The sequence below is a fragment of the Calonectris borealis genome, chromosome Z (assembly GCF_964195595.1).
Source record: "Calonectris borealis chromosome Z, bCalBor7.hap1.2, whole genome shotgun sequence".
NCBI classification, from domain to species: Eukaryota; Metazoa; Chordata; class Aves; order Procellariiformes; family Procellariidae; genus Calonectris; species Calonectris borealis.
In genome coordinates this window covers 34,850,952-34,876,801 of record NC_134352.1, presented here as the reverse complement: position 1 = coordinate 34,876,801, position 25,850 = coordinate 34,850,952, and the positions used below count along the sequence as shown (strand labels likewise).

General features: G+C 44.3%; 1 protein-coding gene across 2 annotated transcripts in view; it reads left to right on the top strand.

Annotated features, from left to right (window-relative positions):
• Positions 1-18,217, top strand: part of LOC142075983 (E3 ubiquitin-protein ligase MARCHF3-like) — a 74,196-nt gene extending 55,979 nt beyond the window's left edge. For both annotated transcript variants that reach the window (XM_075138224.1, XM_075138225.1), the window contains exons 4-5: positions 12,562-12,771; positions 17,762-18,217. In XM_075138224.1, the coding sequence (XP_074994325.1) occupies positions 12,562-12,771; positions 17,762-17,920 (369 nt within the window). In that variant the 3' untranslated portion in view covers positions 17,921-18,217. The remainder of the gene's footprint in view (positions 1-12,561; positions 12,772-17,761) is intronic.
• Positions 18,218-25,850: the final 7,633 nt, after the last annotated feature.

Below are 25,850 nucleotides of genomic sequence, written 5' to 3'. Positions count from 1 at the left end.
CTGTACTTTCGAAGTTGAAAGCAGCAGAGACGAAGAGTAACTAAGATGAGTTGTATGCAAGGGGACGAAAGATAATGAGTCAAACTTCTTGACTTCTGTCAGTATGATTTAAGTTTGTCCTTAAAGTTTGTACTTACTTAACACACAGTGCTTTGAAATCCAGCGACCTCCCTATGCAAATAATTACAGCAAATGTGAAAGTTCCTAAAGCATGACAAAAGCAGATGTAAGTTGCCAGATTCTCCCATCTTCTGTGTCCTAAAAGCTCTGTCCTGTCTGTCTCCCTGTATTACCTAGAATATGAGGGCATGGAGGGAGGTGTATCAGGTATAGTAGGACCATCTTTCTCAAAAACCTGCTGTAATGTTCGGTGGTAGGTGGTCACCTGCTTTTAACTCCTTTGTGTGTGTGTGTGTGTGAGTGCGTTTGGGGTGGGGAGTCAAAGTTCTCTTCGTTTAGTAAAATAATTAGTTCTCCAAAGATTCCTCTGAACTAGGTAATGGAAATGGTAAGTGGTCCTCTCAGTGGAGGTGAACGATGAGTTTCCCAATGCATTTTAGGAGGTCAAGAGGGACTATTGTACTCATAAAGTCATTTGTAGAGCATAGTCTATAGAAGCTTATCCAGTAACTCCTCAGCAGAAAACGTATCCCCTCCATTGGCCAGCGACAGGTAGTATAAAAATGCTTGAAGCAATCAATCATCATATTCATCTTTTCTCCTAGAGGTTTTCCATCAGGGAAAAAAATGGTATTTCTAACTATTCAGAGACATATTATTCACTTTCTTAAAGGGGCCAAAAAAAAGAAGAGAACACGGTATTGTTTTCTCGTCATCCCTTCACTGGATTGATGACTGCTTCTTAGCAGCTTAGCCATGGGTGTGAAGGAAACCTCAACGGAAACAAATTGAGATACGTCACTTGCTTTATCTAGAAATGCCATATCTGACTTCATTCCTGTTGTTAGCACCCAGGAGAGGCTGCAGCAGTAGTGGGCTTGAAATGAAGTGAGTAGTAAGTGGCGTGGCTGGTTGTTCAGCCACATTCCTTCCTCCCCTGTGTACATTATTATGGGGGCAGCAGAGGATTTCTTGCTGCGCTTCATGATTTGATCAGAACAGGCTCGTGAACCTATAGCATTTCTCCCCACCCCCCTCCCCCCCGCCATGTTGCTAGTTTGGCATTAGTTCATTATGAAATGAAAGCAAGTGCTGCATAAAAATTTGTTGCAAGAAGGCTTTTTGCCTTCTTTTAAGCAGTTGCCCATGTTCACACTAAGGATGTGGGCCCGTGCGCTCAAACAGGAGATCTTTAGCTCAGATACAAGGGAGATACCTACAACTATATCCTGCCTCCTGCGTACATCATGCGTAGGATGCAAAAATGCAGGGAACTGACCTTGCTTTCTCTCCCCAACTTGTGTTATGCACAGCAGCCTGTTTCTTCCTGGATTTCTTTTGCAAGGAAAAACAAAGGAAAAATCACATTCATTTTGACCTTCATTTCCTCTTTTATCCTTCGTATCTTCTCCATCATAAGCTTCTCTCTGGTCAACTGAGTTTCAAACTATGTACTTCTCAAGGGAGACATTCCTTTATCTATGCCACAGGACATGTTTTTGTTGTCTGGGGGAGAAACATCTCCTAAGAAATGTACAATCTGCTAACTGTTTGACGCCCAAAACCCAACCAGAGAGGCAGGAAACAGTAGTACAGTCTGTCAGGCAGATCCATCCTCTCAACATTGCATTTTTGAAGCCTCAGACATTCTTGGTCCACTTCTTCTAACTCAGATTATTTTCCCCAGAAGAGTTGTGTTTCTGAACCATGAATCGGGCACTAACCCCTCCTTCAGCATCCCAGGAAAGTGAATTGTTCCTTGCCATCCATCATGTATGTCCTTTGCCTCCTGCTACATTGGGTGGGGGAGCTCTGTGACTTGCCCTTCGCCAAGTCAAAGAAGCACGCTCCAGGGAATGCGCACATTTCACCCCCTCCATAGGTGTTTGTCAACGGTTGGTCAGCCAAAAGGAGCGGTCTCCTTTACAGTTCCTTGTCTCCATATTGTTGGTCTACATGTGTCAGATGTGCCCTGTATGATTTTACAGTTGTCGGCAAGAATTGCTTTCTGTTGAGCCTTCACAGATTTTGGTAAATGGGTGGCTAATGCGCTGCAGGTAAGTGCAGAGCCCCCTCATGCTCTGCCTGACTTTCAGCACTTGAACTGCCTTGCTCCTGGACTGTTGCACTCCCGCCAGATGACCCTGCTTCTGGTGGGAATTCTGCTCGGAGGCTGGGCTGATGCTCCTCAGCTCCCCATCGGGACCTGGGACTTCCTTATTTCTCCGTCACTCGTCAACTTGTTCACAACAGCTGCACTGGAGACAACGTGATACGTTGTTGTAAAGGAGCAAGAGATGGATTATGATAGAAAAAGAGGGTTTTTTCATACTGAAGATCACTGAGTCCTTCTGTTCCTCTCCCTTCTGGAGGGCACCCGACAAGCTCTGGCATAGAAAATTGAAAACACCAACATCCGTCAGACATAGACTAGTGGAGCATAAGCTTTCTGTAGCGTCTTTGGAGCTGCCATTTGGAGTCACTTTTTTGCTAGACAACATGTTGCTATTGAGGCACTTGGCAGGCATCAGCAGAGCAAGTCTAGCCATTCCGCTTGATTTCAGAGCTCCTCCTTCAGTTGAGGGGATTGTTTGGAGACATCCACAGCCCTACAGTCAGTTAAAAGGAGCTATTTGCCAGTAATCCAAACGGTGTTATCCATTACCAGTACCTGCGAGTTCCCCTCAGTGGTCCCAGGGCTCATGATGCTGCAAAATTCAATTTAAAAAGCACAGGCAAGGTCTGAAACCCCTCTTCTACCGCGTGCTAGATGCGCAGCACCCTTGTCTGCTAGAAATTAGAGGTGTGGGGGACGTGTGCTTGGGCACATGGATATCTCATTACGAATGTGCCTAGGGATGATGCATCTCAAAGAAAAAAGCAGCCACTGCTGAGCAGCCCAACTTCTCTCATCCGTGTCTTGGTCACCCCACTGCCAGTGAGAGCTTGGCTACGTTTGACATAAAGGACCCAGGCTGAAGCAGCAGAAACTCTAGACACCGGAGGAAAGAAAAGTCTATAATATGGTGGTTGATAATGCATAGACCTGATGTTCCTTGTGACAAACCTGGAAGGGTCTCAAAACGAACACAGGGAAGTCAAACTGCAGTAGTTTCAGTCAGTGACTTTTACAGACCTTCCACTTTTATATAAGCTGCTTTTTTAATGCAGCCAATCCACAGAAAGAAATCCACTCTAGAAGGGTGTGACGTTATTCACGTAGATGCTTTTGCTATGTTTCAGCATAAAGATTAGGCAAGCTTTATATGAGTATTGTACATCATCTTCATTCCAATTTCCATATTGCATCTGTGTTGCTTCCACTTGGCTTAGTACAGAAACAGACACAAAACATGGCAGGACAAATGTATTTATGTGCAATATAATGTTGTTGGAAAACAACCAGCTACAACATAAATATGGTATAAGAACATTATGTGACCATGTAAGTCAGGCTTGTATTGCTTGTAAGTTATTTACATGTTTTAAACCAACCAGGATTTGGTATCTATTGGTTCATTTTTTGCAAACAAACAAACAAACAAACAGAAAGCACTTAATTAACAATATAAAACTCATAAGCAGAACAGCATGACTAGGAGAAAAAATAAAGTCAGCATAATCATCACACTACTGGATTATTGTGGTGACAACTGAATTAACTTCGGTTTTCCCCAGTCTATTGCTGGCTGCAGAGCTTATGGTAGGAAAGAAAAATAAATTCTAAAAAACCCCACAACCTACATCTATGCATGAAGTAGTTAAGATGAGCTTACATTGTAATTTAAAACTTCCAGAAGCCTTACACTGAAATATGAATTTACTTTTTGTGCAAGACTTCTGAGTCATGCTGTCGGGATTCCTTTTACTTCTTTTTCCTCCCCACTGCTCAGTGAAGCAAGTCATTAGCATTAAATTACTGTAATGATGAGACACCAGGTTCGCTGCACGTAGTTTGGAGAAGGATCACTCTTAAAGCCAGAAGGAAAATGGTGACTCAGCGTGGTCACCAGCAAGGAAAATTTTTATGAATCGAAGTTTGGAGGAACTGCAGCTGTCAATACAGCACGTTAGGGCTGGGAGCAGATAACTTAAGAATGTACATCCTCCCTCCCTTCTTGACCCAAAAAGGACAAAATAAGAAGGGCAAGGTGATAGAGATGCTTTTGTACCTGGTTGTCTTCAGGTGTGAAAATGCCCCCCCCCCGAGACCCAACTCACACAGGGACAATTTGAAGCAGCCATGTAGATTTCCAGTAGAACTATGTCTGAGTTAAAGAAAGTATTACAAAAATAAATAATAAACTCCCCAACACATACAGTTTTAAAAACATAACTTCTTTCAAGACGCACTTTTTACACCTTGAATACCATACTCTCTTCATTCCTAATGGGGAGGAATCCAGGGACCAAAACAAGCTGTTCTCCCTCCGTTAAAGAGAAGAGAAATAGTTGTTTTCTGTTCTTTACAGAAAAGTTTTGCTACAGTGCTTGACTTTTCCCAAGCACTAATCTTTCTCATAGTACTGACAGCAAGAATGCAAACAAGAGCAACCCACCCCCTGCAAAAAAAAAAGAAGAAAAGCAAAAATTACTTGTCAGTGAACAGACTGTGCCTTCAAACCATCACACCTGTACCTGCTCTTTCTTAAATTTAAAGGACTAGCGATTGAGGGCAACAAATGTTGAGGGAAGTGCCCAGGCAAAAGTAACTGAACAATCGGAGAGGAAATAGCTGCTTTGGAAAAGGCCAAATGCTGTTCTTTAAGGACGAGGAAGATGAGGGAAGGTGCTGAGGGTTTTCAAAAGTACAGCTATTTTTGTTTTAGACAGTGGTTTTGGTGACTTTTCTTTGGACATCATGGTTCTGTAATACAGTTCTAAACGGCCTGGTTATCATCTCTGTCCTGCTGGGAGCATCTCCTACCACCAATAGGAGCCAGTCAAAGTTTGCTCTTGAAGAAAAGTTTTATTGCATCTGTCTTTTTGGAGAGCTACCAAGCATTTATTATCTATCATGTCTTTAGTTTCCATATATTTGAGCTTGTAGATCAGGACATTTGCAACGTGTTGAAATATAAGCTAATAGGAAATCTGCTTTGCTTTTGATTTAAAATGCAAAATGTGTGATTTTTGTTGATTGATTTCCTTGAATGCATACATTTGTCTGCCTGATTGGGAATACATTCCTCCAATATAGAACGGGAACTTTGAGAAACACACAGGTAAAAGGAAATACTGCTTCTCCCAGAGTTCCACATAATCTTTTTTCTTGACGGATCTTGAAATCCTTTACCTGATACAAGCACCAGCTGAAATATAAACTAAAAGTGGGTAGTAGGGAAACAAAAGAGCAGTAAGCCAGACTAATGTTAAAGAATACAATATTGTTTAATTGGACCTGCAAGGAATTTCATAGATTTCTATAGCGCAACTTAGCAAGCTCTGTTGTTTGTTTTCATTATCAGAGAATTACTAATCCTGTTTTTAGACATTGAAGTTGTATAATCTAGAAACCCAACATCTACCCATCATGTTGTATAATCTAGAAACCCAACATAGTTGTATAATCTAGAAACCCAACAAACCCATCATTTTGGCCGCTGCATTCTTGCTACTTGGTGGAGCATTGTATAGCAAACTCCCGTTTTTCAGCTGGCAAACTACCCAAGGTCTAGATCGCAAATTCAGTTATGGTATGATAGCAACAGCCTGCAGTACTCTCCTTACACTTAGCTACACCTAGGGTTGGTTCCTATCTATCTGCACTGGGTTTACTCTTTTTACAAAAAAAAAAAAAATTAGAGGTGTATAATACACCACCCTTACAATGAATAACGTGTTCCTCCCACTTACAAAAACATGCAAATGAAATTCATTTGCGATGTCAAAATGTAGCTTTGGCTGATTCAGACATCCACAATTAAAATATTCCCTGGAACTTGCATTAAAACTTAAATAAGAGCAGACTCAGTTACGAAGAGACATAACGTTAGCATAATACAGTTACAGAAATCAAATCGTTTAGTTTCTAGCTGTCAAATAGACAGGCCTCTCTCTCTGGGACCACAGGAATATCTCTGTGAGCTGTCACCAGGGCCTTTCTAAAAGCACCCACTGAAGACAATAACACTGTGCCAGTAACTGAATGTTTGGTCTAAGCAGGAAATGCAAAAACTGAAGTATTTTTTCAGCTGAAAGTAATTGTCAAATATTTGCTTTCCTTGGCAAAACATTACCTAGAAAAGTTTCGAGTCTCCCAAAATGTTTCATTGCACTGAAAACAAACATACATACCGTTCTGGTCTGGGAGACTATTTTGAGTTACATGTAGTTAAGCTTAGTTTCAAAACATTTCACTGAAACAGGTTAAAACAAATTTTTCAAGTAAAAAAGTGTTTGAACAAAACTGTTCAGATGTAGTTTTTCTTTTTTTGGCTAATAAATGGTCCTCCTGGTCTTTAAAAATGGCCTTCATTCGAGAGAAACACTCTAAAACCACAGGCAGTATCAGTCTGTCTTTGCTCGAAGCCCAGGCAAAATGCTCCCCTTGGTCACCGCTGGCATGAAACCAGAAATGACAATAATTGCGAGCAGTTTTGCTGGTGTAGGGACTGCTTTCGTCAAGATTCACGGCAGAGCTATCAGCGTGAAAAGAAGGAAATGAACTGATGCGTTTGATGTGTGATAAGCTATTTTTAGTTCAAAGGGAAACACATTTAGGGAAGACAATTCCTTCCTGCCTTCTCCCCCCAGCTTCACGTGTGGTAACTCTTTAAATACCTTTAACTAAAAAGCAGCGTGATGGATTTTTCTTCGTCCGCTGTGGAATCTTCTTTGCTGCTGGTGTAACTCCAGCAACATTTATGTAAAATCAATTTGCCAAGGAAAAGGTAGTGAACTAAAAAGGGCTTCTCAGCAGGAACAGGTGGTGGCCGTAGGATCTGATCTGGAAAACACTATGCACGGACTTCACTTCGCATTTGTGAGTCACCTAATTGGAGCTGGGCCTATGGGGGTGAGTGCTTCCAGGATTCGGCCTTTGGCGCTGGCGAAGCAGCTCAGACTTGTGGAGGTGTTTTACAGCAGTTTTCTGCTGGCAGCTCGTTTTGGTTAGGTTAGGCCAGTTGCCAGTCCGAGCCTCTCCAGGGTGTTCTGGTCCTGGGTTGCTGCTTGCTCTGATGATTTCCTTCTCCAAATGGAAGGCTCCCCTTTGCTGGCGTGTGGCGCGGATGCCTCAGCCTGTCTCCCCTTTCGGAGGAGCAGTTCTCCAGCCTACAGTTTGCTTAGGCTGGATGGAGTAAACCAGTTAAAAGGAAACCGAGCCCATTCGCCCACCTCAGGAGTCTGAAGTTTCAGATTATTTGACAGCGTCAGATAAGCAACTCTGTACCTTCGCACTGAAAGGGGATTTTGGACAGTTTCATAGATCTGGTTTCGCCTGCAGTTTTAAGTATCGGGTAAAATTTTGGAAGCCAGTAGTGGGCTCATAGACCAGAAGTCTCCCAGGGACTGTTGCAAGCCGCACTAAGTTCCTGAGCACTAGAGCCTGCATTCAGTTGAAGGAAGCGTGGAGACCCTCTGATGAAGGTCAAGAGCTCAATTCCATCTTTCTAGGGCAGATTCTAATTTAAATTCAACTCTGCTTTGTGAAGTAACTGCAACAAATGCCCGGTATGCGTATTACACTTGTCAGCGTGTGACGTGAAGGAGCCTCAGGTGTGTTAACAGTGTTTTCTCACGTCAAATGCAGTACATCAAAAATCCTGTTCGAAACGTAAGCAAGTTCCTTCATAGAACTGTGTCAGCTTTGGGGGGTTTAGCCTACACCGCTCTCTCGGGAGGCTGTTGCAGAGCTGGATCCTCTGACGGCTCAGAATTTTTTTCTGATTCTTACCCTGAATTTATTTATGGGCAGCTATTACCCATCTGTTCCTCAGCCAACATTCTCCATTAGCTTAAGTAGCCCTTCTCCTTCACCGATGTCCCCCGTCAGTTCTCCCTTCTTTTGGCCATCCCCAAGGTGCATTTAGAGCGTGACTTTGCTGGGATAAATGAGTCAAACTTTTAAAGTCCCCTCTTGTGGCGCGGGCTTTCCGCTTTCTTGATGCCCGTTCTGTTTGCCAGTTGAGGCGATCCTGTCCGAGCAGAGGAGGAGGTCACCAGCGTGTCTCAGCGAAGCTTTTGCTGCTGCCTGCAGGCTTAGGCACACGTTTGCTGGGCAAAGAGGCGCAAGATGTTGCCCTGCCCAGACCGATGGCTGCGGCTGCCCTTTGGCGCGTGCCGGTTCCTCGGCGGCCGGCCGGCCTGGGCCATTTCAGCAACACCTGCGCCGTTTAGCTGAGTTTGGCTGAGCGGAGAGCCCCCGTGCGGGTCCACGCGACCGCGGCAGCAGCCGCCGCTGCCGAAGGGACGGCACGGGCAGCTGGGGGAGCAGAGAGATACCACGCAGGCACAGCCGTTAGCTCAGGGTGGGGGGGTGTTGTGCTTCTGAGCAGATCCCGTTTGGTATGTGTCACTGCGAGGGACGAGGTGGGACCCCGCGTTTCTTCGAGGGGCTGGATTGTCATCAAGTGCATATTGGTCCTCAGGCACAGGGTTTCTTTGCTTGTGTCAGTCATGAGCCAATATTGGGTTGTGCAACAGGCGCTGCGCTCACCTGTCCTTGAATTCATGCTTGCTGCCATTGCTAAAGTCAACTCGTGCCTTGTCACTCTGACTCTCCACATGTGCATCGGGAACAGGAATCACTGTTCGCTTTAAGATAGCACTTGATAAAACAGTGCTTTGCCAGGCAGGCCAGCATTTTGCTTCAAACATGACCCTTTTTATGAGCTTTTTTTCTTCCCCCCAAAAAATGGAAATTACTACTGTGAGAGTCTCAATTTATTGCAGAAATAATTGAGCACATTGACACATTTTAACAGGACAGATTCCAGAGAATCATAGTGCAGATCTGACAGTTGCATCTGGCCTTACGTCTCATTCTTTGCCAGCAGGGCAGTCCCTCCTGTACTGCCACGCTAATTAATCAGCTCAGCACTTTGTTGGGATCGTTGTGTGCGTTTCCGTTTCACAAAAGGATTTGCTGACTTGGCTTTTTAGCTATAAAGTAACTTGACAGTGCACATTTCCAAAACAAAAGACTGAAACCTAGAATGTAAACAGAAGCAGATTTAGAAACACGTGTGCACTACTTCAGGAGGAAAATACGTGCTGTGATTGAAATCCATAGAGCCATTGAAATTACTTATTCATTGCTTTTGACTTCCACTTCAGAACCAGCTCATGAAATTTCTCCAGCTTTTAAGGTTAGGATGTAGAATGGTGGGGCGTTTATTTATTACTTAATACTACTCTTGTCTGTCCTGGCCTCATCTAATATTTGAATTGCTTGGGTTTGATTCTTTGTTCAGATGGGTCAGACAAGACATAAGGAGTGCAGGGAGCCATCAGCCTGTGAAGCAGCCTCACTCCATTTTTGTCTGCCCAAACTTTCCATCAAGTTAGATGGCACACCGTAAAATGCTGTCTTAATTCAAGTGCATTGTACTGTGTCTCGTGAAAGTCGAAGGGCAGAGATGACAACGCGTCCCTTAACGCATGTGCTTCCTCGCATGTGTGGATTCTTGCTGTTCTTCCTTCTCGCTCAGATCAAGAAACGGTATTTCTTGCACTAGCTGAGCTGCACGGGTGCCTCAAACTGCGATTTGAGGATGCAGTCTCCACTAAATGGACTCTGAAATGTTGCGCTGCGTCCTTCACCGCCCAGTTACAGGGGGGACGGTCTCACATAGCGCTGAGATAAGGAGACACTGGCACTTTGAGGTCTGCCCTGGGAAAGTGGTGAACACCTGCAGTTCCCACTGAGATCAAGGGGAAGTGCAGGTGCTCAGCGATTCTCTTGCAGGCCACCGTTTAAACAAATACTTTCCACAAAACCCTTTCACAGTCACCTTTAAAAGCAGAATCTCCACTGCCAGGCACTTTCAGTTCCTCTCAGTCTCCGGGCGGTTTTGCATGACAGGGATTCGTGGAAGTTGAGCAAGGTGAAGGTTGCAATCAGTCCTGACTAGAAGCAAACAAATATAACCTGGAACTGATGTGCACGCACCCTTGGGGGGGGTTAAGTAAATGGAATGAAAGCTCCAAGGAAAGCGGTGTGAGCCTTTCACACGTGACTTTATACCATTCTCTATAAAGTTGCAATAAAATAAAAAGCTGTTCAAAGGTAAACGTTCAAAGGTCTCCTTATTTTGTACAAGCTCTACTGAAGCAAGCTCTGCTTGCAGCCTTGTCCTGTTCTCTCCCCCATACCGATGGGGTGAGGGGGTGAGCAAGCGGCTGCGTGGGTGCGTAGCTGCTGATTGGGGTGAACCCACCACACGCAGTATTCTGGTATTTTAAATACCCTTGAGTTTAAGACACTGCTTGAAAAGGAAAAAAACAATATGGAGCCTCCCTCGTTCACTAGTGTCGTCCCTTACTTCTGGCTTGTAGCAGTACATAGCAGTTATGAAGCACTTCCCACTTCCTTAGGATTTTAAAAGTATTCAAGCAAATTAAAAGCCTACATCCTACATTTTTGTGTTCTCCTAAATTCCTGAGTCAGACAGGCAAATTGATCTTAGGCTGCTGAGTTACTGTGTTGCAGTTAAACCTCACCAAAATCCCGTGAAGTAGAAAAATTATTATTTCCATCTGAGAGATGGTGAGGCTGAGGCAAACTTGTCTACTGATTCGTGTCTTTCTGCTGGTGCCAGATTAGTGACTACCTGTTCCTGGTTGCACGCAATTTTTTCTTGACTGTTGTTTTACCCCAGGTGAAGATGGAGAGAGAAATGCTGTATGTCTTTTCATGGTGTGGGCAGAGCGGGAAAAGATGAAGCAGGGTCTGAAAATAATAGAGGGGTAGGATAGCTAGACGAGAAATACTCATTAGCTTGCACAACGCTCCTAGCCTTGCCCTCTCTTGTCAAAACCCTGGAGTCCTGCTGTTCCTCTGGGTCATTGCTGTAGCACTGTGATGGGGAAGAAGAAAAAAACCCGAGGTGGCTGGGAATGAAGGGCATTAACTGGTGAAGGGGTGAAGTTGCCTCCCCAGCCTTGGTTTCTGGAGCTAAAGAAAGAGGACTTCTGCTGCCACGTGTAAGAGGCTGGGAGGAATGAGAGGGCCCAACAGTTTAAGGGTGCACGAGCCTCATCCACGTCCGCTGGCACAGAGCTGCAGTGGCTTTGGTTTCTTGTTGCGCTGATAGATAATGCAGTATCTATCGATGCTGACAGATGACGCAACAGCTCCCTGGGGGAGCATGACTCGCCCTGCCTTCAGCATGGCAGTCGGAGCCGGGGCCTGGGAGGGACGTGCCAGACCGGGAATCGATGGCCTGCCCTGCGCCCAGCTCTGGCCGCGCAGGCAGCTGGGGCGATGAGGCTCACTGCACCTCTTCTGCCCGTTCCGGCTTTGACTCCTCTGCTTAGATCGTGGACTCTCTGGGGCAGACAAGTCCGGTGCGGCACGTGGTGTGTTTGCTCGGGTGGCTAGGGTAATACGTACAGCTCCCAGGTGGGCTGGGGTTCCCAGGTGCCACAGCAAGAAATACCTGCTATTCCTGGTGGCACCGTGCATGCGGTTACATGCTCGAAGAACAAAAAAAATGAAAGGATGCCGCAGAGTCGTTTTGACCAAATCCTGCGGCTTCCGTTGGCAAAAATTGTAGGGCTTGGTAGTCTTCCTGTTCAAGTATTGACTTGAGTGATGAGGTTTTTTTATTGAAAGGTCTCAGTGTACTGTTGTAGGCTGAACTTCTTTCACCTCTGCTATCTCAAAATCCTGTTTGTAGGAACATGGGTGAGTAGGCTTGACAGCTGTTCAACCCAGCTTCGCTTCAGCAGTTGACTTTCAGGCACTCTGTTTTGCAAGATTAATACCCTCTTATAAAAGTAACCTTGTGTGCATTCAACTCTGCTTGCATGCAGATATCTGAAAGCAAGCTGCAAATGGCTTTGCCAATATTACAAGCAGAATGTAAAAAAATAAAAATCTTAAAATAGCATACAGAATAGTAACAAACTTTTTCTGCACTCTGGAGTTGTCAGGAGAGCGTGTGATTCTTTCCGTGTTAAGACGGGAGTTCTCACACAGTTCAGCTGCCGAATGCCAGGGGCCGTGCTATGGAAACACTTTCCCTTCTGAAGACAGCTTTTACTACAGGTGAATAAACGATGCGGGAGGTACGCATGGCTAGAGGTGCGCCTCAGCAGGCAGCGAGGGGGAGCAGTTCGGGTGGGAGCTCCCTAGGGACAGCCAAAGCCACGTCCTGCGTGTGGTCCATGTTCCCTCCTCGAAGGGGCAGGCCTGCGTTTTGCAAGCAAGCAGCTCGTCTCGGGTAAAACACCCTCCCTGTGCTGACACGTCCTTTGTCTGCGTTTTGCCTGCAGTGGCTGAGGAACCCGGGCCCCCAGCACGAGAAACGGACCCTCTTTGGAGACATGGTGTGCTTCTTGTTTATCACTCCGCTGGCGACCATCTCTGGCTGGTTGTGTCTACGAGGAGCAGTGGACCACCTGCACTTTAGTAGTAGGCTGGAAGCTGCTGGCCTCATTGCACTCACTGTCGCACTCTTCACTATTTACCTCTTTTGGACCCTGGTAAGTAGTGGTTTTCTGTTCAACCCACAGGAATAAGGGAAACAACAAATCAGAAAACGAATTAGAGTGCTGTAGAGCAGGTGGACCATTGTACAAAGCATTGCTTACATTTACCTTCTGTACTGACAAACTTAAGTTACATCTGCAAGAAACCCCTTGGTTCCACACTGCTCAAGTCCTCTGGGAAACCAGAAAGACAGTTTGCCTTTGGGGTCAGTAATTCCCAAGAACCAGAGGGGATAGCAAGAGGGAGACAAGGAAGTAACATGGAGGAGTTCAAGACAGATGCTACAAAGGAGTGAGTTTCATCAAAAATAACGTGCAAAGGGTGAAGGCACAGTGCACAAAAAAGCTTTAGGTGAACAACCTTGCTGCCACAGAAAATTCAGATTTTATTCTAATCCAGCATCTGGCCAACCTTACAATTCAAAAGCCTTGGATGTGGGTGCATCCCGTGCTTTCCCCATTCCTCGTGCTCGTGGCGCTGTAGGAAGTCCACGGCAGAACACACCTTACACCAGGTCCGTAGAAATGTCGCTGCCTTTGCAGTGCAGATTAAATTGCTGCCTTATTCCCATCCTGCAGCCAGGTGTGCCGTCACTTGCGCGCCCATCCATCCTAAACGCCCCTTGTTTTGCCCCAAGTTGTTAAACTGAGAACGGTTCCTGGCCCCAGCACACCAGCAAACAGCTGGCCCAGCAGAAATGAAGGGAACCCGGAGGACATCTGCCAAAATAAGTGTTTATCAAGCCATGGTCCAGCAGTTCACGGAAAACCCCAGGTTGCTGTCGAGTTTGACGTCTCACAGCTCTGGCTCTGGTAGGGGAAGGAGAGCGGAAGAGCGGACGCAGACAGGGAGCATTCACGCTAGCAGGGTAATGCTTGTGCGACGGTGCGTGGCTGGGCTGCCGTGAGAGGCATCTGAGCCTGCGCTGCCCTGGGTGGGGGCAAGACCACCCTGCCTGTGGTGCTGGCACAGCACTAATCCCGCAGGGCCAGCGCCCAGCTCGCCCCCTCAGTGGGTATGGCCACACGCTGCAGGGCTGACCAGTTTTTTTCAAAAACTGATCAGGTTTTGGTCAGCGTAAGCCGCTGAGGAGGCGGCAACTGAAGAACTGCGTTAGTAGAGCTAGCCCACAGCAAGCAACCCCTGTGCTGAGCCCAGAGTAAGCTTGGAAAAAGGGAGGTGGGGGGAAACGCAAAAACCCCACACTGCCTAACAACTGGCTCCAGGCAAGCTGTGAAAGGAAACATCACATTTACTTCATTCCCAACAGTGACACCGCGTTTCACCCAGAGAGGGCCGCAGGCTAATTTTAGCAGCGCACAAGAGTACAGAAAGCTGAGGGTTTTGCCTCAGCCTCCTGCAGTTTCTCTTTTTGCTGTTTCTGCTTCCATTTTCTGTGAAGCAGCAGTAGCAGCACTCCCCTTTGACACGATGGCCATTTACTCCAGCAGCGAGGTGGCACTTGTTATTTCCTGCAGTACTGTGTGCAGACATGTCTGTCAGGTGTTCAAGCAAAGGTTGTTCCAATTTCCTTTGTGTATGACTGCCTTAGGAACCCAAACGCTGTCCAATTTACCTAATACACGTAATTCACAAGCACCACAATGGCTGGAAGTTGGAAAGGGTAGTCTGGCTAAGTACTTGGATTTAATTAACCATGACACATGGGCATATCTGACCTTGCTCATTAAGACTTCTGCAGCATCTCAGCTGCAGTCCCTAACACTGTCTATTGCATTTGCATTGTTAGTGGCAAAAATCTCTTCTGTTCACTTTACCTCTTCAAAAGCATAGACAGAAATGCGTTCGTGGCACCTGGAGAATTCGGCGATAGTAAGCCGGCTGTAAATGCATACCTGGGTTGATTTAATTGAAATACAGTACCTTTAATGTCCACTGCGTGGTAGAAGATGTAATTCCACTGCAGTCTATTATTCAGAGCAGCAGGAGGTGGAGGGGCTGATGAAGCCCTGCGTTCCTCAGGGAAGGGCGAGGCAGGAAGCCTTTCAGGGCAGGGTAACCCTCCTGTTCAGCCTGGGGTTAATTCAGCGGGCAGAGCAGAGAGAGATGGTGGGAAGGGCTCTCGGGCTCTCTTCGCAGTACAGAAGGTGCCCGCGTTGCCCTCACAGCATTAGTACTGGATGGAAAAGTTTTGAGGAGGTTTAAGTGTGTCTGCAGACTGAGTCAGCAGGCTTGAGCGACAGTGTTTTCACAGGCTTTCTCAGAGGGCAGGTTTGCAAAGTCAAGGTCGAGATTTAAAGCAACTACTTCACAAATGGCCCTGAGCACCCTATACACGGAAGACACGCCCGCTCTCTGCTCAGCAGCCTGCGACCCATCAGCCATGCAGGAAAGCCCCAGCCTGCACTGGCCTTGGGGAGGCTCCACGCTCCCCTTGCCATGCAGCAAGGAATGGACCCCCACGCAGAAGCGCTAACCCCGTCAAGCGCTTCAGGAGCGCCTGCCCTTTCATTTTCAGAAACGGGAGACTCCCATGATAGTTTTGGCTGTGCAGGGAATACATTGAGTGCTGTGGGGTAAATTACACACAACCCCCGTTACACACAATGATATAATGCTCCTTGGGGTCCTGGGAAAATTAAGACGACTAAAACTTCATTTTACTTCCAATAAATCAGCTTACTTTCTCTGGAGGCAAAAGCTGGCTTATAGATTATTTACACACCGCAGTTGTCCCCGTGAGCAGAGAACAGGAGAAATGCTATTTTTAGCATCCAAGAAGCTATTTTATCCTTTCCCCTAAAACAGCCAAGTTCTCCATAAAATGCTGTTGCTTTTTCTCTGCATTTAATCACTCTAACTGATGTACACACACACAAAGCGCCTGCTGCTCCCAAGCAGAAACCTTCAGACACAAAACAGAGATTGCTATTTAAACCCAGAATTCAGGGCCACACTCTGCTTTCTCTTGCCTGCAGGTAATCGCCTGTAAGATCAAGTGGCGGGTTGGAGTACAACAGGATTTGGCCCTGTAGCTTCCAGCATAACATAACGGCTGGTTTAAAACAAAGGCTAGCCCAAGTCAATTCAGATTAAGTTAGAAAGATAGACACCCCCCTTGCTATCCCATTGAAGAGGCGAACAAAGGAGTTTAGTGTGCCAGCGACCGATGTAAATCTGGCCTTTGTTCAGCATCTCAAGAGTTTTGCATCCAGTGCAGCAGCTTAGGGTGAGCAACCATGGCTCTGCTGAAATTCAGTAGCTGACATCACCTGGAAGCTGCCTTCAGGCAAGAACCCAGTGTAAACAAGCTGTCAAAATTAACTGGGAGATCCTGTGACAAAGCCTTAAACAAACAAGCAGTTAAAGCCTGGCTTAACAATGCAGCCCTTCCTCAAAGAATCTCAGGTGTTGCTACTTGAAACCTCAACTTAAACTCTAGCTCAGTCCTCCGAAGCAGTCGCTGCACTCTGCATGGCATTCAGCTTTGCAGGTGGTTCCCCCCCGCCGCTCCCTCTGCCACCTGATTTCTGCGGGTACCCAGTGCCTTTTTAGAGAGGGAGTTCTCGTGTGCTTTCATACACAAGGTTCCACAAAACGAAGATGCAGACTGCTTTACCTTCAGGGGGAGCAGAGGAGATTGAAAGGTGGGGAATCAATTAATCCGTTGGAAGAGCCATCTTTGGGCAACTGCTTAGTGAACAAAAGCTCTGTAACGAGGTTTCCCTCGTTAACAGCAGACAGCTGAATAAAGATCTAACAAAAATCCCCCCCAAAGTCTTTTTTTGCCCCTAGTAGGATTTTATAGGAAGGTAAGTAATTTATTTAGTTAGAAGCACCCTTTTTGCAGTAACGAAAGGGGTTTTGAAGGATACATTCATAGGCGTGCACATTACTTAACATCCCTCACTGGCAGCCAGCCTGTCACTGCTGTAGGGGTAGGAGAGCAGCAGCGCAGCCCCTTTTGACAGCGGCACGCAGCCGCTTCTCTGCAAACAGAGTCAGCAGCACCTTCCACCCGCCTGCGCAAACAAGCATGTTGCCTCCAGCCTTTATGGCACCCTCTGACCTACAGCAGTGGCACAGGTGCATACAGACCAGCGACAAACGACCAGCGACTGCACGCGAAGACAGAACAGCGAACAAGGCAAGGTTCCTCCTGTGCTCGCTGCGTGGGTCCCTCCTGCCCACAGCTCAAGAACACGGCAATTGTCACGTGGCACATTTCACCCAGAAGGTCCCACGCCAGTCTACAGGGGGTTTTGCTTTTTTAAGAAGTGCACAGGTACATCATCTTACACAGACATAACTCTCACTACACTTGGCTGTCACTAAAATAAGCAGTAAACTGTTTTAAAAAAATACAGGGCCAAGCTATCCTGTATATCCATAGCGGTCAGTCATTCCTCTTCCACTATTAGCAGAGCCACACTAAGGTTGAAATCAGTTAGCTGGTAACAATAAAAAAGAACGCAAAGACAATCTAAATTGAGGTACACACACGTTGGCAGATGGCTCACACCATCAGTGCAATCAGTGCAATCTTGAATTTGATGCATTCAGCGATAAAGCATTACCAGGCAGAACGTGCAACCCTGTCCGTGTTTGCACACAGCTTAGCTACCTGCAAGCCTTCCCCATGCAGCCCACTACCTTAGTTGTCAGTTTAACAGCTTGAAGCACGGTGGTACCCCAAACTCATTCTCCTTGTAGGTAGCTGCCAATAATTCTAGTTCTTGGGAAAGGCAGAGGCAGGGTGTCTGATTTTTCGTGTTATAAAAGAGGGAATGAGAAGCAGGCAACAGCAGAAAGTCGGGCACAGGCAGCTCCTCTTCTCTGCTGTAGCAACTTGGGGAACAAGCCATCTACGTGGTAGGTCTTTGCCCACCACTTTTTGCTCATTTTTATCCCGCCCAGTTAGGCTGCTTGTCCGCTTTTTGTTCCACTTGAAGGTGTTTCCCCCCAAACCCCAGCTGATTTCTTGGAGACTCTAAACACAGTGCGTCTCTCATCTCTCCCCAGGTATCCTTTAGGTACCACTGTAGATTATACAACGAATGGCGTCGGACCAACCAGCGGGTGATACTCCTCATCCCAAAGTCTGCCAACGTCCCCTCCAGCCAGCAGTCCCTGCTGGCCCTGCAGTCCCTCAGAAGCAACTCAAAGGAGACAATCGTTTGATTTGGGCAGTTCTGCACAGGGGCCCTGCACTAAAAATACGTTCCTCAAACTCACTGGGGTCAGACACCGTCCAGAACCCAGGAGTGTGCCATTCTGATTTACAAACTCTCTGCAGAGGAATAAATCACTGTTTGAGTTCAAATCGTGGATGCTGCAATCATGGTATTTGCTAACCTGCCAAACTTGCTTATTTAGCAGATACTGTATGGAATTCTACAAACTCGTGTTAATACTTGCATCACCAAGTGATGCAAGCTTTTTTATTGTTTAAAATATTAAACAATGATAATTAACAATGCAAAACAGGTTTTAAAAGTGCTTTGTTTTTATCATTTCCTGTTCCTACAGCATTATTTCTTTAGGTAGCTAGACAGTAACCAGTGCTGGTTTTTCTCTCCTAGAGCACAGCAATAGCATTCCCCCAGTGGACTTTGGTTGAAGGTCCTTTATACCAGTATTTTGGACTATTACAATTTGTGTGTAATGAGTTCTACAAATTGGCGTATTATTTAAATGCCTTGAAGTGACCAGAAAATCATCTCCTCTGTTTCCTATTTGGCAGGGAAGTTCCGACAGGAAAATTCTTCAGTAACAAATTTATGTGCAGTAGTAAATTCGTGTGCAAAAGAAAGAAATGACACAAATTGCAATAATATTCCTACTCAAAAGTATTCTAGTACATAGCACCCAGGAAAAAAAATAATTGTACTTTTTCCACTCAGAAGCAACAAACTAGGCACCACATTCTGCACAGAAGTGCACCTTCTGCTGGTGTGAATTCAAACTTAGCCAATTTACTCCGCATTTACACCAAGCTGAATTTAACCCTAATTGTAAGACTTATTTTTGTAAGGCAGACTCTGCATATGTAATGAGTGAGCTCATTAGACATGTTTTAGGAAGCAGGAACCTGTCTCACATAAAAATTAGCATTATTTTAAAGCTGCAGAATTTTCAGCTTGACAGGTAGATTTAGCAGCATGTCCGTCGACCCTGACCTCTCCTTGTAGCGCTGAGACAGAAGCTCTTTTCTAAAAATGTGACACACAGCCTACTGTGGTGACCAAACTGAATTTGGAGTGTAAGGACTAGACTTTGCTCCTGGGTGGCGTTATCCGTTTCGCCTGGGTTTTATGCCCGATTCGTTCAGTAGTTCTTCACGCACGCTTATGTAGAGAGACTTACTTTACAGAACCACACAAAATTTCATTAACAAATGCTGCTAGAATTAGAAACGGATACACAGCCCCTTTGAATAGATTAATTTTCTAGAAATGTGCGTAGATGGCAATGCCACCATGTGCTTTGTTTTCAGACTCTGCAGGAACTGAAAGTAAAAAGGAACACGTAGCAAGGCGGCTAATAATTTATAGTTCATATAGTCCAAGGTATTACGGGTGCTTACCATCAGACGAGAGCTGATTTGATGTTGTGTGTGCTCTGTGGGAGAAAAAGCTTAGTACACAAACCCTGTCAGCCTCTTTATTCTGTCCTTGGACCAGTCGAGCTGTAGTCATGTTGTTTAACAATATTCTTTGTAACTGTCGATTTCATGGGGATGTAAGAATCAACTACCTACGTAAAGCAATAACAGCCTCATTCAGACATAAAACTAGTTTCACAGCAAGCCAAGATGTGTAAGAAAATCATGAACCTGCAGATCTATACTCATTAGTCTGACAGTAAGGTCAGGGTTGGTCATATGTTTGGCAGTGAACAGCTGCTTCTCTTCCAGAGAAAACTGTACAAGATTCTGAAGACGTGGATATCACAACGCGCGAGGGCCTAAAACCTGTAGTGCTTTTTTTTTAAACCCTCTTCCCAAAGGCAACTAACTATCTGGATAGAAGACTGAACATGCCCATAAGCGGAGAATTCAGGCTAGAAGGAAACCTGCTAGCCAGGGGCGCAGAAATAAAGCAGCCCCAGCCGGGTCAGGACACTGTCAGACAGCATTTTAATGCCTACGCATTTGCTTAGGTAAGCTTTCTTCAGAATTCTGTTACTACTGTTGCTTCTTTGGGAGATACCCCAGAAGGCTGGCCCACGAAAGAAGTGCCATTCTCAAGTGCTAGTCTTGCTTTTGTTTTATGAAACAAAAAGTGAGGATCATACGGAATTAAGTAGCAATTAGGAAAACAATTATTCAAATCAAGCTGCAAGGTATATGCACACAGGTCAGCACAGTGACTTGGCCCAGCTCGTCTGTGTTATTTCAAGCTTCATTTTTTGTTTAAAGACAGCTTATTTAATCTGAAGAAGGCATACTGAAGCAGCCAGAGGGAAAGTATGGTCCAGTTTAGCAAGTACATTATCACTCTAGTTTCTCTGCTTGATGCACGGGTACAGCAAAACTGACGGGTGAAGTCACTAGCAATAGTCTCCCATGCATTTTCCTGAGGAGAAAAAAATGCCAGAAAAGATCCAGTCCCACACTTACCCTTTTGCATTAAACCCATGGGAAAAAAGCATGCTTTATATTGTTCCTTGTTTTTCCTAAAACATAAGAACAGGAAGGTGGGCGATACTAACTCTTATTCCCACTTCTGCTCTGAACTAAGGGCTTGCAGGCAGAAGACTCCTCCTGACGAGTATTGCTTTTTCTTCCACTAGTCGAGGCTGTTGTTGCCACACCGAGTCCAAATTTCAACTGACAGTTTTAAAACTGGATCATTACAGCAAATATTGTACAACAGCAGCAACACTCATTTTCGTCTGAATAGAAGTGAAAGACAAAATTAACTGCAGCAGTAGCTACAGCTAGCAAAGCTCCTGGCAGTAGAATGACCCCTTTGTTATGCTACCCTTAAAGAGTTCCCAGTTAAGCAAAAATAAAAGTTAACGAATGAAAGGATGGGGGAGGTCTTCCCCCCCTCCGTCTTTTTTTTAAATTACATCCCTTAATTTCCTTCTCAGCAACATTACGCTTTCTCCTCATGCAGCTGGCCTTGCCATTTACATTCCTTTTCCACGTAAGAAGTTACACAGAAGGAGCAGTATTCAGATCAGTTTTTTAAGCTGCAAGTGATAAAAGCAGCAGCATCTCTGCATCTTAAGCCACCCAAAAAAGCCGCCTTAGAAGCTGCAGACCTAATACAGTTTTGTTCCTTCCTTTCCTGTCCTGCTTGCTGACGATAGAGATTGCCATCCGGAGCGTACAGACTTGAACCTGCACAGAGTCCACCACAATTCAGTATTAATGATGAGTGCAATGCAAGGTGAGGAAGTTTTACTCCTTCTACATAGCCTTTTCCCTGCAAGACTAGTCTGTCACACTACATAAAACAGCAACCAAGACAAAATTAAAATCGGGTTAAGCAGTGGTATTTGACAAAATGACGATGCCGAAGAGGTACGAGCGTCAACACCAGGAAGCTGTGCGACTCCTCACTTCCTACTGTAGTGCAGAGAATGAAGTGGAGGAAGCAGCAGTATAAACCACTTAGGAAGACGGGGGGGGAGCACGTTCAGTGGATAGAAGAAACTGATACAGAGGGACGTAACTGAAGATTTAGAAATACCACAGCTTTCCGTTCAACTGGAAGGAAGTCACGGCATAAGCAGGATTAAAGATACTCCAGGTTTTTCAGTTTTGGTTTGTCTGTGGGTTGTGTTTTTTTTTTTTTCTTTAGTCAACTGTATAGTTCTGCCGGACTGAGGCTTCAGACTGTCATTTACATTTCATTTATTAAAAACAGCTTTGCATCAGGAAGTCACACAGGCAATGTGACAACTCAGTACATAAAGGGAATCAGGGCCAATATATGCCACCGGCCTTTGAAGCGATGGATACCATCAGAAAGAGAGAGGAAAAGCTACTGGGAGAAACACTTATGCACTTAAAGAGAGCTAAAAAAGCTCTCCCTTTTGAATGAAGGTACATTTAAATAAATAACTGTTAATAATTAAGCTCTTCATCTGTTATTGTTTATGAGAGCAAGCTCCATTTAACACACAGCTGGTTGATTAAACAAGCATTTTCTCTGCAAGCAGAATTGAGTATTGCCTATTTACTGCCAAATACTGGTTTGGGGTATTCAAAAGCATCTTTAAAAACTATTAAGACAATGCAAAAGGTACAACAGAGGCCCCTAACTTTGTAAATTCCTAGCAGGCCCACAAAACAAGCAAGCCTACAGTATGGGTATATAGCATGTAACGTAACTGATTATGACACCACACTGCATACTAATTCATTGCTGTTATTCCACATTTCGAATTTAATTTCCACATGCATTTCCACACAAGAAAGCTTTTTCAAAAAAATCAAGAGTGGCATCTCTCAACAGCTGCCAGGTTTGTTAGTACTCGTGATTGCTTTCAGTTCCTACATTTTTCACTGACAGCCTCTCACACCTCATTGTGCCAATGCTACAGAACATTTTTCCTTCCTTTGATGCTGACAGGTTGTAGAACTGATTGTGATTTTTTTCAACTCCAAGTGTACACAATGCCTTCCCAATAAAACTTGTTAAAATACAGAGTCAGTGTTGACATTCTATCTACAACATCCCCTTATAAACAACAACAGAACACACCACCTTCAGGAACAAAATGCTACAGTTGCAGAGAAAACCAACATTCCAATTTCATTCCATGACCCACACTATGGAGAAGGTCAGACTTGCTTGCCAATACTCTCTTCTGTTCGTAAAATGCAACAGTCAAAGCAGCTATGAAAATTTACATCCAAGAGTTAACTGATAACTGTAGGAAAATCCTATCAATCAGCTTTAGCTGAAATGTGCCTTTATTGATGCCACCAAATGTAACTTTTCTTTCTTCAGGGTTAATCACACAGAGAACAAGTATTTATGCAAACCCATAGAAGGAAACGAGAGAAGAGCAGCAAAGGACTCAGAGCAGTAACTAAATGCACACTAAGCAAAACCTGAGATAAAATAGCTAACTGCCATAATCCTATGATGGATCTAACTGCATATTATAAATAATAAAGTGTCCCAGTGTTTCCTTGAGGCTAACCAGCATATACCAGGAAAGGCTAAATAAGCATTCACATCCATCATACACAGCCTCCATTCCCTTTATAAAAATCTCCAGTTAGTACTAGCTGTCCTGTTTGGACAAGAGCTTTAAAGGCTTTTATTCCCCATCAACTAGTTACTTTCTTTGCCTGCAGGAAAATACTTCATAGTCGATTACCATGCAGCCATTTCTGCAAAAGCAGCAGCCATTTTTTTTTCCTATTAGAAGTACCTATACTGCTTACAGTGCAGCGTGAATATAAAAGGCACTGTTTCACAGATCTGGAGTTTCCCCATGAAAGACCCTTTTCACTCCAGAAACCCTCAAATTAGTATCAAAATGGTACACTGATAAGACAGTTAAATTTCTCCATGAAAATTTAAGACCAGCATTTAAAATTGCTTCTTTTACCGAAGCAGGCAAATGAAGAATTAGCATCCAGGAACAGAAAAGGTATTTACGCTATTTATATATTCATTTCCCTTTCTGTATTCTGCTGCCTGCTTCGGCAAGTAAGATGTAGCTATATGCAGCAGGGATAAAGAAGTCAGAGGCATAAGACAATCTGTAGCATAGATCTTGGTTTTCATAGGAATGAAGGTATTCCAGCAGATGCAACTAGAAAAACACTTTACTACAAATGTAAGCAGTGAGTTACTAAAACAGTTTTCGCCTGCCAGGATGATACCACTTGTAACTCTTGTCAACTGTGTAACAGATCAGTATCAGAAAATGATAATCCTTATCTGGAGAGTTGCCAACGCTCAAAAGGACTGAATATACCTAAAAATCATCTTTACCTAACACTGTAACAGTAATAATAAAAAGACCTACCAACATTTTAATCACAAGTTGAACACATCTACAGAGCTAACGAGGATACTGTTTGCTTCTTCTCTGGCTCATTACCTGACTGACAACCTCCAGAAAACACGAACACATTTCACATAACGTTGCATATAGCCAATTAGCTCGTTTTTCAGTGGTCAGGTGCCTTTAGCCACGCAGGGGCACAACGCATACCCCTCCCCAAGCTTGAGGCTGCTGTTTTTCAGTACAGCAATGAGAAGTCCACCCTACCTTGCAGTAGTCAAAATGCACTTCTGGCCTTCAGTGTGGGAAGACGGTGAAGAGGCAGGAGAACAGAAGCTGGTCTGTTCAAGAAAGCAGAAGCTTTCAAAAGTTATTATGGAACTCTCAGGGAAGTGTAGGAAGTTTGGGGTTGGTTTTTTGTTTTGTTTTTTGTTTTTTTTTTTTTAAATAGCAACATCTCCACCTGGTGGTAGGATGTTCACTCTAAAGGTTAGAGTGAACACACGTGCGCACACGCTCCCCAGAAGGGTCATTTGTGTTTCCCAACACTCTTTATGCTAGTTTACAGAAATACTTAGAACAGCAAAATTATTTTTTTTAAAATCAGCATTTCTCCCATTGTCATCCATCACAAGAGGCTGATTTACCAGAATACTCACAAGCCTCATGTAAAAGCTCTCTTTACAGTTTCAAGTAGCAGCGCCTAGCTATACGTTCAGGTAAGAGATTTACAGCACTGTTCATCATCCTGGTGACAAAAACCAGGCTGTACACAAGCTTTAACCAAGAATGCTTGATTATGCTGGCAGGTTTCCACTATGAATTAAGAATTAAGTACCCAATGCCTACACGCAAAGTATTTGTCTTTACTACTGATTGGAGAGATTAACAGTCCTTATCTAACTGGCCCAATCAAGTCTTTACTGGAATACATTGCTAGCCCGTGCTACTAGTTTTGAAAACACCAAACGAGGAATGGCATTAACTACTTCCTACAACATAGGTGTACATTTATATGGTGTACGCCTGCAGGTATCTGCGACTGCAACGAATAGAAAGCCATTACTCCTATAGATCAAATTGAGGCGTATTCAGAATGTGATGGGATAGAGAGTGATGCTTAAAAGACATGAAACATTTAAACTATGTAAAAATTCAAATATAAACAGGAAATTAAATCAAGTATGACATTGTGGTTCAATGCAGCTGTTTAAGCCAGCATTACTGTCAAAAGAAGCAGTCCCCCTAATCCTCATCCACCTGCATAACCCTTGGCCATCCCCCCTCACCCTCTGCTGGCACAAGGTTGAAATGCCAGCACGCAGTTCACCACAAAAGGGAACTTACCCAAGATGAAAGACATGTTAAGAAGTCTTAGATTTGTCATGAGACTAATGCTAGAAAAAAGCTCAAATCAGCTTCCAAAATTCTGGCCATGCATTTAAAAATACTTTCAGACTAACATGAAGATAACTATTTACAGTATTTCTGAATTGCTATTTATGTTATCGTGCCATGCTTAAACTGCTCAGCCTGGTACTTGTATGATGTAGTAAAAGCCAGTGCAATAAGAATTAACATATGGGCAAAGACGATGCAGAAACAGTTATGCAAAAGAGTTTGAATAAAGCTCTAAAGAATTAATTTTCCAGATGTGAAGTTGTTACCCATTATTTAGAAGAAATCTTTGCAAGTCAACTGCCACTGTTCCATTTACATGGAGGTTTCGCCAGCTTCAAAGCCTATCAGTTCCAAGTGTTCAACACTTACTCAACTTTTAGCTCAGTTCTAGGAAGAAAGAAATTCCAAAAGCTTTAATTGGTAACATCTTAAACAGAGATATTTTATTCAAAGCTTTTTCAGACATGAGGTTAATGCATAAAGGACAGAAAAACTTTCCACATTGACAAAGTTACAATTGTTTTCCATACAAATGTAGACTAGACCCCTAAAGGCTTGGGTTTGCTCCTACAAATTGTAAACAAGCAAGACAATCCATATTAAAACAACCTTCTATTTGTTAAAAAATCATGTAATAAAATTTAAGCTGGTTACACTATCTTAACAACACAACTAACACATTTAACATGAATCCTCCTCCAGAATAAGAAATCTAAACAACGGAAAAGAG